Source organism: Pseudonaja textilis, chromosome 1 (genome assembly GCF_049901715.1).
Source record: "Pseudonaja textilis isolate UNSWEBS1 chromosome 1, rPseTex1.2, whole genome shotgun sequence".
NCBI lineage: Eukaryota > Metazoa > Chordata > Lepidosauria > Squamata > Elapidae > Pseudonaja > Pseudonaja textilis.
The window spans coordinates 91,559,955-91,573,294 of record NC_141990.1 but is presented as its reverse complement, the minus strand read 5'-3'; the positions used below and the strand labels follow the sequence as shown (position 1 = coordinate 91,573,294).

The window sequence follows — 13,340 nt, the reverse complement described above, 5'->3', positions numbered from 1 at the left end:
CAGATTGGCCTACCTGCATCTTTTGCTTTTATCTCTATCTGCATAGGATTACTAATCAAATTTAATTTTCTTTTTTCTTTTTGTAAGTGAATGTGATCATCTTTTAATTTTTGACATATCAAAATCGATGGTAGCACCCTGGCCTGCATGTCAGAATGCAAATGGAATTGCACAATGAGGCCAAGCTTCTCTGCCCAAGCCAAATGGTGTGTGGATGCCAAGACACCACAGTGATGGATAGACTCATTAGTGATTCAGTTATGAACAACTAAACTGGGAGCCAAGGCAGATGCTCCAAGCAAAAGCCTTTATGGGTGGGGCAGTACAGGTGTTATCTTATTCTGGGCATATAAGTGAGATCTAAAACCTTTTGGGATGGTTTATGCTATTCATTATTATTCTAAAACAAGTAAACAAAAAAGCTTAATATTGAAAGAAAAAGGGAAAAAATAGCTCTGATATTCACACTGAACTAACAAAAACATAGCTAAATGGGGACTCAGGATGTTTTGTTTAATCCTTATTCATTGTCCTTTCTATTGGATGTTATAACTGAAATTATTTTATATTGTTCCAGAAATGTGTTAATCCATTTGAAGTTTGCCAAAGCATCCAATTCCATCCAACCATTGATATTCATTTCCTCTATACATTGTATACACATACGTATATCCCAGTGGTGGGCTTCAATTTGTTTTACTACTGGTTCTGTGGGTGTGGCTTTGTGGGCGTGGTGTGACTTGGTGGGCATGGCTTAGTGGGCATGGCAGGGGAAGGATACTGCAAAATCCCCATTCCCTCCCCATCCCACTAACCTGCTTTCCAGTTCCGTTCTCCTGTGCAGGGCAATGAAAGAAGACCCAGCCAATCAGCTGGGACTCGGGAGGCAGAGAATAGATGGGGTGGGGCCATCAGAGGTGATATTAGCTGGTTCTCTGAACTACTCAAAATTCCCGCTACCAGTTCTCCAGAACTGGTCAGAACCTGCTGAATACTACCTCTGGTATATTCACTGAATAAATCACAGGACAGAACAAGCTTTTTGATTATTCACTGACTTCAAGAATTCAAGAAAAGTGCTACAGAAAATGAAAAGAATTCACAAAACCAGACTTCAGTTTACATCAATCAAAATCAACTTGTCCAAAAATTAGATGCCAGGTCATATTCAAAAAATGTCTGGCAGATCCTTGGCTAGACTTACACTAAAGCAAAGGTATTCAAATACAGAACCCCTCCCCATGATTAAAGAATGTGTATGACTCCCCCATGAGTAAAACTGATATGCTCCAATATTTTAATAATGTGCCACCATTTAACATTGAATATGTTCATCATCATTCTATGGTCCCTTTGCATATGGAAAATCATAATTTTATGTCATTTTATCCTATTTTACATATTTATGTATCAAATTATTATATTTTAGCCTGTAACTATTGTATTTTACCCTACTCTTTTAAATTGTTTGTTTATAATTTTTTTGGCAATATGTGTTTGAACCTGTACATTGATATGGCCTATAGGATAATCAATCAATCAATTAAATAAAAACAATGCATATGGAAAATCCACCATAAGAACTCCACTCTCCATTCTGCCACCTGCCTATCCAAACAGACCAGGACTAATTGCTTAGGAGGGTGCTCCTGCCTGCTGGTTCTTTTTAAGCAAGAAATTGGTCCAGGTATGCATTGCCTTCCCAATAAAGATTGTGCGCACCCAGGTGGAGTACTGAATTTGCTTGTTGCTTCTCTGTCAGTAAAGCACAGCTTTTGTAGTTACAGAAGTGCCTCTTTTCCACTCTACCATGGAAACAATTTCCCTCATACCCAATCCATCTCTGGCTTCTTAAAGATTCTTATTTGGCTTATGCTCAAGATCTCTATTAAAAGGAACTGAAGGACCACAAAATTGGGGAAGAGTCACATCCTTCATTCAAAAGTATTATGGGATCCCTGGAGCAATAACTGGTTTTAGGCAGGAGAGCTTCTGAATGGCAATAAAGGATATGTTTATACAACACTTAATCTCTTACTAGAAATCCATTTCCTGGAATTGCACAATGTACTGAAGTATAAACTAGCTGAATGGATAGATAAACAGGCTGGATTCACTCATTTCTCTCAGGTAATAATTTAATATGCAGTATATTTCCCTGTTGTGTGCTTTCAGCTGCTACGTCTTGAATTGTGTGACATGTTGTGTGAAATCAGTCAATGGACATAAGGAATCTGGTTGAAATCTTCTCAGTTCCCTTTAGGCCAGAGCCCAGAAGTTCCAGGCACAACCTGGCTCAGGGACTTTGGTACATGCAATGTCCTTTCTAGGCTAATATCCAAATTTCAACTTCAAGCATTTAAAGGCTGTGCTTGCACCCAGCAAAGCCAGAATTTAAATAGAATGCAGGAAAACATTGCTGTCTGTGAAACAGCATCTTAGAAGCAGGCAGAAAAGAGGTATTATAATCTGTCAGGGTCAACATACCCATTATGTTAAGAATAACCCTGGCCCTTTATGAGTTGGTAGTTCCACAAGATCTGTACAAACTATTCTCTCCACTGGAAGGCACTTCAGGATAGGCACTAGCCAATGAAAGGAGATGGCATTCACACAGAGCAAAGGGATAGCCAGGCAGACTTAGGCTATGCTAAGCAGCAAGCCAAGAAGAATATCGAGAAGTAGGTTTCAGCCAATGAAGAATACCTTATGAGCAAACCCTGTTCAGGATCAGCAGCAGCAACACACGTTGTGATCAGGGTTTTATAGAAGGATGGAAGATAAGAGCAAAAATACTACACAAATTGATATTACAGGTGACCATGCTCTAACCCCCAAATACTTTGTCAGACTGTTTATTTTCCTCCCACCACTGAAAGCTTAACTGCATTTGAGGAAGAGAAGTTCATTTGTCTAAGCCAAGTGAGACTTGCGACTTTCTACTCAAATTTGTGATTCCCCCACAGACAGCTGGATCATTGTCAAAATGTTATTTTGTGTGGAGAAACTGTAGCCATGACCCTACATTTATTGCCCTAGAAGAGCATAATGGAAGAAAGCAATTCATTGGTAGAACTCACACATATTTGAAATTCAAAGTAAGACATGGTCAAGTGATCCAATATTTGCTATATAAGACATAAAGCTAAAAAGCCCCAAAATACTTAGAACTGCACAGCTATGTCTGAAAATATATACGTTTTCAATGAAGGATGTGGAATGACTTGAAATAAGGCAATATTCTTGAGTAAGAGTTGTAATCCTAGGCAATTATTCTTTCAAATAACAAGTGTATGGTTGACTTCTTCCAGCAGTTTCATGCTGAAAAGCTTTGGGAAACAGGATGGGAAAAAAACCAAAAAGGGCAAAGGAATTTCTTAGTACTATCTTCTCAAAAAGTTTCTTAGATAGAATTCAGCAACTGGAATTCAGGTACACAAGCTCCATTCTGGCAATATGACCTGGTAGCATTGCATATTAGAGTATTGTATTATGAATCACAAATGGTATCAGGAAAACCCACCACTACCTCATTCCTCAAAACCAATCCTAAGTGAAACAATGATTTCCCTTCACTTTACTATTGTGTGTGTGTGTGAGAGAGTGAGTGAGTGAGTGTATGTGTATCTATCTATCTATCTATCTATCTATCTATCTATCTATCTACCTACTTATCTATCTATCTATACATACATATACACACACAGAGACAAAATCATTTCCCCCCTCTCTCTGTTTGTGTGTATGTGTTCCTTTCCTTCTCTGTGTGTGAGGGAGGGAGGGAGGGAGAGAGAAAGAGAGGGAGAGGGAGGGAGAATTAAGACATCAGTCACCAACTCTGACCTTAGAAGTGCATTCTCAACTGCACAATGTCTGTACTTCTCACTTAAGGATTTTAATTCTTTAGAAAATGAATGAATTGGGATAAAACGAACATGCCAATTCTCAGGCAATAAATATACAATTCTAAAATTTCTATCTAAATTCTTAATGGTTAGAAAATGCTTATGGACTTTTGCTAGAAAAAAAGAGAGGAAAATGAACACAATTTCTGGGTTTAAAGATCAGAAAGGCTCATAGAAAGAAGGAAATTGTGATGTAGTCTCATAGAGGTCAATGTATAATTAAAAGACATTGCTGATATATATTGTCCAGGCCTTGCCCTTTTTTGTAACATGACATCTGGCAAATATACATGCATTTTATTCTGAAAGAATATGATGGCACACTCAGCTGCTGCAGCTTTTTGCTCTCTGGTTTGGTGTGTGTTTCTGGTGATATATGTGTCTGAGTCTTGTTGCATGGGGGAGGTTTATTATTATTTTAATTATTTTAATTTTTAAATACTTGCAGTGTGATTGTGATGTAGTGCTTGGGGCACTGTGCTGGAGTAACTTTCAAATTTCATTGTATTCATGGAATGCAATGACAATAAAGATAAAAAAAATTCAAATTCATATTCAAAATTCAATTCAAATTCAAATGTGTGTGTATACACACACACACACACACACACATTCAAGCCACCCAGTATATAGACATAAGTAAAAACTCATATTTATTTATGTGTTTGTTTGTTTGTTTGTTTATTTATTTTTGTCAATTGCTTACAAAATAATAGATATAAGTAAAAACCTAGTTATGAATACATGGATACATATAAGAAAATAAAAATAAAAGAAACAATAGGACATGGACGGTAGGCACGTTGGTGTGCTTATGCATGCTCCATACAGACCTCTTAGGAAAGGGGTGAGGTCAACAGTAGACAGTCTAAGGTTAAAGTTTTTGGGGTTTGGGAAAGAAACCACAGAGTCAGGTAGAGTATTCCAGACATTGACCACTCTGTTGCTGAAGTTGTATTTCTTGCAATCAAGTTTGGTGCGATTAAACTTGAGTTTGTATCTATTGTTTGCTCTAGTGTTGTTATGGTTTAAACTGAAGTATTCATTGACAGGTAGGACATTGCAATATATGATTTTATATACTATACTTAGATTGGACCGAAGGCGGCATAGTTCTAGGTTTTCTAGGTCTAGAATTTCGAGTCTGGTGGCATAAGGTATTCTGCAATGAGTAGAGGAGTGGAGAACTCTTCTTGTGAAATATTTCTGGACTTTCTCAACTGTTAATATCAGATACGTAATGTGGGTTCCAGACTGATGAGCTGTATTCAAGTATTGGTCTAGAAAATGTTTTGTATGCTCTAGTTAGTAGTGTAATATTACCAGAGAAAAAGCTACGTAAAATTAGGTTAACAACTCTTAACGCCTTTTTGGCTTTGTAGTTACAGTGGGCTCTACCACTTAGATCATTAGAGATGAGTACTCCAAGATCCTTGATAGAGTTTGAATCATCAACAATGTCTTGACTATTCAGCCTGTATTTTATTTTCTGATTTTTTTTGCCAATATGTAGGACAGAGCATTTATTTGTTGAGATTTGAAGTTGCCATTTGTTTGATCATTCTGATATATAGTCAAGGTCTTTTTGAAGGGTAGCAGTATTGTCTGTGGTGTTGAATAGCTTTACATCATCAGCGAAGAGAACACAGTTGCTCTTGATATGATCACAGAGATCATTTATGTAGAGTATGAAAAGAGTTGGTCCTAGGACACTGCCTTGGGGGCAGAAATGTTTCACTTGGACCATACTGATTCAACTATTCCAGAGATCATCAAAGTAAATCTTCCAAAATAGGAAGTGGTGTATATTGACCCATCTTAAACCTGCTTCTTTCTGAGGAAAATTTATCTCCAGAAAATGTTTCGCCTCCCTCCAAAACATCTGGTAAAAATGGCTTAAGTAAATAATGGAATGTTCTGGTGTTGTGGCAATACTCTGTTCCTGGAATAATAATGGTATGTGTTGAATGTCCCTATTATGCATGCATATCTATACAGAATCTTCAGATTGGTTTCAGCCAACATGGGAGAAGCTAAGCATGGGACAAGATTTTCCTATGGATTTTGTTAACTAATTACTTCATCTTGAGATTCTCATCTTAAATTCTGGGATATCTTCCTTGTGGGTCAATGTGGAGGTTAATGCCAAGTAATTTAAATCCCCCTGAGCAATTGGTGGACTGTTTACTCAATCCATATAACTCATATCTGGAGCATGCAAGTTGTAAGTATTTCAAACTTTTTGAAATGCCTAAAAACTATGAATTTCTTTACATAACAATCTCACTAAACTGGTAAGCAGAATGCTTCCAGATAGTGAAAGAGTTAAGAGATATGGATGCAGATGTACAAGAATAAGTCACTTTATCCTCTTCCTTGGAAAAGGAATTACTCAAAGCAGTAATTGCCAAGTAATGATGATTTAAAGGAGATTTTTCACTGACTACAAGTGGCAGTTTTGGCAAATCCTCATTACCTTTGAAGATGCTCAAAATTCAGTTATGACTCCACTTTCTTGATATGTCTGCCAGTGAACCATATAAAAACCATTAAAATAATGTCTGCTATTCTGTATTTTGCTTAAATAGCCAATTAATTCTTTCTCTTAGGCTTTTTTTCTCTTATTGCTTTAATTCTAGGATTTAAAAATTTCGACTGCATGTATATTTTTAAATTAAAGCTCAAGGTTGAGCTCTTGGATTAATTAAATGAGATATCATGCAATGCAGTACCAATGAACAGTCCTGAAAAACAGAATGCTGTAAGAATGCTTTGTTTTCATAGAAGCGTGTGAAGTTCAGAGACACTGACTACTCAGCACTTGGGCTGCTTCTATTAATTGTTTACACTACTCTGTATTTGCAAGATTTGAATGGAATTATTTTCAGTTACCTTACTATTTTTAAACAAAGACAAGTTAAACCAAGATTTGTTAAACAAGTCACAATGTCCTAGCTTGCGCATAATACTAAGCTGTAATATGTGAATTTATGTGTCCTATTAAATCATATTCCTCAACAAATTGCATTATATCTTACTTTCATACAGGAGCCTATCCTGTATGGTTAAGTTATCACATTATAAATATGCACAGCTGAACTGGCCTCATCTATGAAGTGATTAATGTACTGGAACAGAAACTGTGAGACCGTAAGTTCCAGCCTTCCCTTAGGCACAAAAGCCCACCTCACAATTTTGCCTTGAAATGTATAAAATAAAGATGGCGTATATCCCTGTTAATAGTGATAATAAATAATCATAATCAGAAATGGCAGCTGCTGTGCCCCAGTTCACAGATATGTGCCTGTCAAATGCCTTTCTCATTGTTCCCTGAAGTAGGCTGTTGCTTTCAGATGTACTAGAGAATGCTGTCCCATTGCCAGTTCTGAACGTATAACTGAATCGTCAATCACACCATTTTGCAGTATGGAAGAAGGTGTACCATGATCTGTTCCTCAGTCAGAACTATATGTGGGGCTAGCTTTCTGACAATATGTTATCAGCTTGATTTTATGAAGGCCAGCCTACCAACGATACACTAACCTACACAGAATTTACCAGCTTGCAACTTAAAAGAATGAATCCCACAGAAAAAGAGGATATGGAGTAGTGAGGTTTTCTCCATCATTCCTCTTGCCTCTTCTACAGAATGGGAACTAAAATTCCATATGTGCACACCAGATAGAGGAAGGTGACAGTTAAACAGTCCTTGCAGCAAACTGATGCTAAAACTGATGCTAAAAAAATTGGAATAGATATAATAAATAACAATGATTTCCTGTCAGATGTCTGTCATACACAAATCTTTGAGGAACTGGACATTTTGTTTTTATCAGAAGGGTCTGACCATTAATGGGTCAGGATAAGCCTTACCTGCAGCCATAACTTGTTCTTCACTGCATCCCTTCCTGTAGCAATGCACTGAAATGTTGCATTCTGACCTGCATTGACCTCTACATCCCCCAGCCTCAAGAAATGAGGAGATTTATCTGCAGAGATAGGAAAAGCAAAAAGTTACCAAAGGGTGCGCTCAGTCACATTTTTAAAAATTATTTCTCCCCCAAAGATAACATAGCATGGTATCTTTAGGGCAAAAGAAATTCATACATGGAAGAAAAAAAAATTGTTTTAGCTCAGTAAGAAGAATGGCCAAATAAGATGCAAAGAAATTGAAAATCTGAATGTGAATTTCCAAAATATTCAATGTAAAAACTACTGCATTAATAACAGAAAGGATCAGATTTAATTAGCTATATGGTATGGTAGGTTGAGGGGGAAGGTGGAATCCCTGTCAGTAAATATCATCCGCATTGCAGACAGAACATTGTTTGAACCAGTGACAAACCTTTTTATGCTTTCTGCATAGCCTCAGGGAAAGCTCTATGACAAAACTCTGTGTACATAAAAATTGGATTAAAAAGGCACTGACAGCAGATAAGGTGGTATTATTATTATTATTACAATGTTTCTTAACCTCAGTGTTTCTCAACTTCAATCTCAATTTTAAGTGTACTTCAACTCCCAGAATTCCCCAGCTAGTCCACATAAAGTTACTAGAATTACTGAATTTGAAAAATATTGTATTAAGGTAAAAGACTCTGTCAGTAGAGCCCAGTGTCTTTTGACTACATGGCAATCCACAAAGAGGTTTTGGGTTTTTTGCAGAAATGCAGATGAAATTTTTCATGAACTTCTTCCAAGTTTTTTTGGTGTGTGTGTGTGTGTGTGTGTGTGTGTGTGTGTGTGTGTGATATTCCAATCTAGACTGTGGGTTTGAGATTTCATATCCTACTCCTAAATTATCAAGGATTAGGGATAAGAAATATTGAATATTCATTTGTTATTACACTCTTCCAGATTATAATGAATTTCTTCAAGTCTGTCTGTGAGGCATCTTAGAAACTTCAAAAAATTTGGATGTACAAACATCCAAATGATATCAGGTCCTAGAAGCACATTTCTCCAGAATTTTAGCTGCATTAATATCTTGCTAGTCTGGATGGCTAAATCAAAGACTTATCACTATTAACATCTTCTCATTACTCAGATATTTGACTTATGGGGATCAACACAGTGGAGGTGGTTGATGGAGTAACATCATATCCCACCTTCCCCATTGCACTCCCATCCTTCCCATGCGTCCTTAAGGTTTTAATTTTTGGTTTTAATTTATTTATATTTCAAAGTGAAGAGCCACGGTGGAGCAGTGGTTAGAATGCAGTATTTGCAGGCTAATTCTGCTGACTGCCAGGGGTTTGATCCTGACTGGCTGAAGATTGACTCAGCCTTCCTTCCTTCTGAGGTTGGTACTGTAAAATGAGGACCCACATTGTTTGTTTTATTTATTTATTTATATATATATATATATATATATATATATATATATATATATATATATATATATATATATATATATATATATATATATATATTTGTTTTCTGAGGTTCTGGTATTTGTATGTGGATCTTTGTTGTTCGGGTTTTCTCCGCGTAAGATTCAAAGTATCTAGGCAACGTTTCGATGAAGTCTCATTCATCATCTTCAGGCTTCTGTCTCCGGCTCTGTGCTTCTCAGAGTAATGTGAGATTGCAGCTGCTTCCTCTTTTAACTGCCAGTGGGGGTGGGACTTGATTGGGTGGGGGCTTGGCTGTGTTCTGATTGGGTGGGGTGTGTTCTCATTGGTAGGGGTTTGGCTGTGTTCTGATTGGTTGGGGGTTAGCCATGTTCTGATTGGTTGGAGGCGTGTTCTGTTCAGGTGGGGGCTTGGTTGTGCTCAGGTTAGTCTTAGTTGCTGGGGATTTGAGCTGGTGAGTTGTGATCTAGCTGTTTGGCTTCTAGTTCGTGGTCCTGCTGCATCTTCATAGTGGGTGTCGGTTTGCTTCATGTATGGCTCAGAGGGGTTTGAAGTGGGTAGTGATGCAGCTGCAGTGCAGCTTCTGGTCCATGGTCGTGTCTCATTTTCTGAATGGGTGGGAGTCTGTTTTCTACATGGCAGTGTGGTGGTGGCCTCTTGTGTGGCTCTCATGGGTGTGAGTCTGGTGTCCTTCTTCATGTTAGGTACTCGTCTGTTCATGAGGGCGGGTTTCCAAATGGCTGGAAGGCGGGAGGTGTCATCTCGTGTGTTCATGCTGTGTGGGCGTTTTTCTATCTCTATGGCTTCTCTGATTATTCTGCTGTTGAAGTGTTCGGTTTGGCGATAGTTCTGGTATTTTTAAAATCAATTTCATGTCCTGTGGCTTTGAGGTGTTGGACCAGGAAGAGGTCGTTTCTTCTTTTTGATTGAGTTCTTATGTTCTTCAATGCGTGCACTTATTCTTCTGTTAGTTTGTCCAATGTATGTGGTAGGGCAGGCAGTGCAGGGGATTTCGTATACTCCTTGGTTTTCTAATTTGATTTTGTCTTTGGGGTTTCTTAGGATGGTGGATATTTTTCTGTTTGTGCAGAATGCTGTTTTGATGTTGTGTTTTTGGAGGATCTTGCTAATTTTGTCTGTAGTGCCTTTTATATATGGGAGGAGGGCTTTGCCGTTTTCTTGTTCTCTGTCTTGGATTTTGGTTGGGGTTTCTTTTTGGATTAGGTGGGTAATCTTCTTTCTTTGGAATCCATTGGCTGTAAGTACGTTGGTGAGAGTGTGTAGTTCGGTTTTTTGGTGTTGTTCATCGGCTAAGCATTTTGTTCTGGAGATGAGTGTCTTGGCTACGGAATTGATCTGTGCTGGGTGGTGGTGTGAGAGTGCATGTAGATAGCGGTTAGTATGTGTTTTCTTCTGGTAGATGGTGTGTCCTAGGGAGCCATTGGATCTTTTGTATACCAATATATCTGTGAGCTGCTCAGTTACAAGATGAGCTGTCAATAAATTTTATAAACAAACAAACAAATAAATCCTTGGCCTTATTGGGGAACAGTCAATGTAACTTGTTTTGGCTCTGCTGGTGCATACAACCTGTCAGCCCAATAGGACATATGAAACTTAAAAAACCCAATGCTGTATAGCTCAGGAGCCAATGCTATACAGGTCAGGTTTTCACACACTTTATTTTTGTGTGAACTAAGCAGGGACTTGTCTGAGATGTTTACTTAAGTTAGTTCCTTGACTGGGATCGAAAGCTTTCTCCATGCCAGGGAAATGTGAATGCTCCATTGGATATTAGGCATCTCCCTTCTTGATCACATCACAAATGACACCATTCAACAATATTTTGGGATGGCACCAATTATAGAGAAGATGAGAGAAGGCCAACTTTGCTGATATGGACATGTCCAAATAGCAGCACCTTCCACCATGGCTAAGACTGCCTACAAACTAGAAGTCAATGGCTGGTGACCTCGTGGGCAACCAAACAGAGCGAGCAACACAGCATCAACAAAGATATGCAAGTCATGGGCCTGCACCCTGGAGACGCAGCTGACCATGCAAAGTGGCATTCAATGATCTGAACAGTGGATCCTGCACCTGTGGGAATATGCTAGGAAGAAGAAAAAAAAGTTTCTTGGACTGGTCTCAAGCTTCACTTATCTAACCACTGCCCAGATAGGACCTCTTCCTTTGGTCCTTCAAAACCATCCCGACTGTACTTGATGCAACCTGGAGATCTACCCAATTGTCAAGCTATTTTCTAAAGCATCTGTAGGCCAGACAAGGAACAATGGATGGAAACTGAACAAGAAGAGATTTAACCTGGAAATAAGGAGAAACTTTCTGTCAGTGAGAACAATCAACCAATGGAACAACTTGCCCTCGGAAGTTGTGGGAGCGTCATCACTTGAGACCTTCAAAAAGAGATTGGACTGCCATTTGTCAGAAATGGTGTAGGGTCTCCCGCTTGGGCGGGGGGTTGGACTAGATGACCTACAAGGTCCCTTCCAACTCTGATTATTCATTATCTGTCTCTATCTTCTGTCACACGAATTTCCAAAGACATGACCCCAAATAAAAAAACTGCAAGACCTATCAGTAGAGAGATAGCTACCCATATCCAAAACCAGACATTTTTCAGAACTGTTATAATACATTTTTAAAATAGGATTTATCAATTGTTGTTACCTGCTTTTATTATTGGGAGTAAAATGAATTAAAAAATCCAGCTCATAATAAAACTATTAGATACCCTTTATTTCACTTTAATTACAATCCATTAAGAGTGAGAGAGAACCACTGAATTGAAATAATTATGTGATAACAGAATAACATGTATGACTTTAACATTATCATTTTTTTCTAACATGTTAGAAAAGAAAAAGATAGAAAAACAGTGGTAGCAGCAAGACACCAATGGCTGAGTAATGAAAACACTAGTCTGACAATATTGAGCCTCACTTAGAAAAGACAGAGAAAAGTGTGCCTCTTAATCATTACTTACCACAAGGGTAGCTCAGAACCTGGATGTCATCAATGGCAATGTAGCCATTTCTTCCATCTGAGACTTCAGCCTCAAATATTACCTGTCAAGGAGAAAGGAGAAATGTTTACAACACACACTGCAATGGAATTCCCATCGGTCTAGAGTGCGGAGTGCATTTTCTCATTAAAGCCAAATGTTCTGCTATATTTCACGAACAGATTTAATTGTGTTCACTGCTTTTTATTTATTCAAAGATTAAGTTCTTAATTAATACTTGTCAATGCTCACTTTTCAGCGGCCTGTTACGCAGAATTTACCATTTTAAAAAGAGTTAGTTTCCAGATAAAAGAGACAACGATTTTTCAGCTTTTTTTCTGCAATATTGTCTAGGAGACAAGCCTTCCAGAGTGACAGTGAAAATAAAAACTGAATTTGCCTGCAGCTATTTTTATTCTTTGCTAAGCATGTGATAAAAATGTGCAGGAGGAAGATAAGAAGTGAAAGTTTTGGCTGATCGGGTTAAATTGTAAAAGCAACAACCAAGGTACCCTGGAATTTAAACTTACAAAAAATAACATCGGTCCCAAAGAAGAGTCTGAAGCAACGAAGGAAAGTGAAAAGGGAAAGGTTTGGCTTTTTTTTTCTTCTCTCACTTTCCCTATACTGACACCTAAGAGACTTAAATAAGAAATTGGAAAAATCTGCTTTGACATCAATAGGCAATTAAGCTGAAAATAAAACAAAATGGCAAAGGACAATAAAGATTTCTGGACATTAAAAAATTTCTTTTTCATAAGCAGGAAGGGAGTGAAAAAGAATAAGGGCAGGATCTGGAAGAGGGAGGAGACTGCCTGAAATTAAAAAGAATCTAAAGTAAAACTTCAACAAGACTTCTAAAAGATATATTTTAACTGAAACTTTGCAACTAAATAGTAACCTCAGGAAGAGAAAGTGAAAAAAAAAGAGCAAAAAAGAAATAGCTCAGGTGTATTTGGATTATTTGGTGATCTTTGGATTTTTGGTTATTATATTTGAATGACTAAAATCAATCGGGTGGTTGTTTAAAAATTTATACAATGGCACCACTTCTGG

At 37.8% G+C, this 13,340-nt stretch overlaps 1 protein-coding gene across 26 annotated transcripts in view; it reads right to left on the bottom strand.

Moving 5' to 3' along the window:
* Positions 1 to 13,340, bottom strand: part of PTPRK (protein tyrosine phosphatase receptor type K) — a 390,148-nt gene that overhangs the window by 193,879 nt on the left and 182,929 nt on the right. For all 26 annotated transcript variants that reach the window (XM_087941283.1, XM_087941299.1, XM_087941305.1 and 23 more), the window contains exons 4-5: positions 12,267 to 12,348; positions 7,779 to 7,894 (exon numbers count right to left, since the gene is read on the bottom strand). In XM_087941283.1, coding sequence (XP_087797409.1) covers positions 7,779 to 7,894; positions 12,267 to 12,348 — 198 coding nt within the window. The remainder of the gene's footprint in view (positions 1 to 7,778; positions 7,895 to 12,266; positions 12,349 to 13,340) is intronic.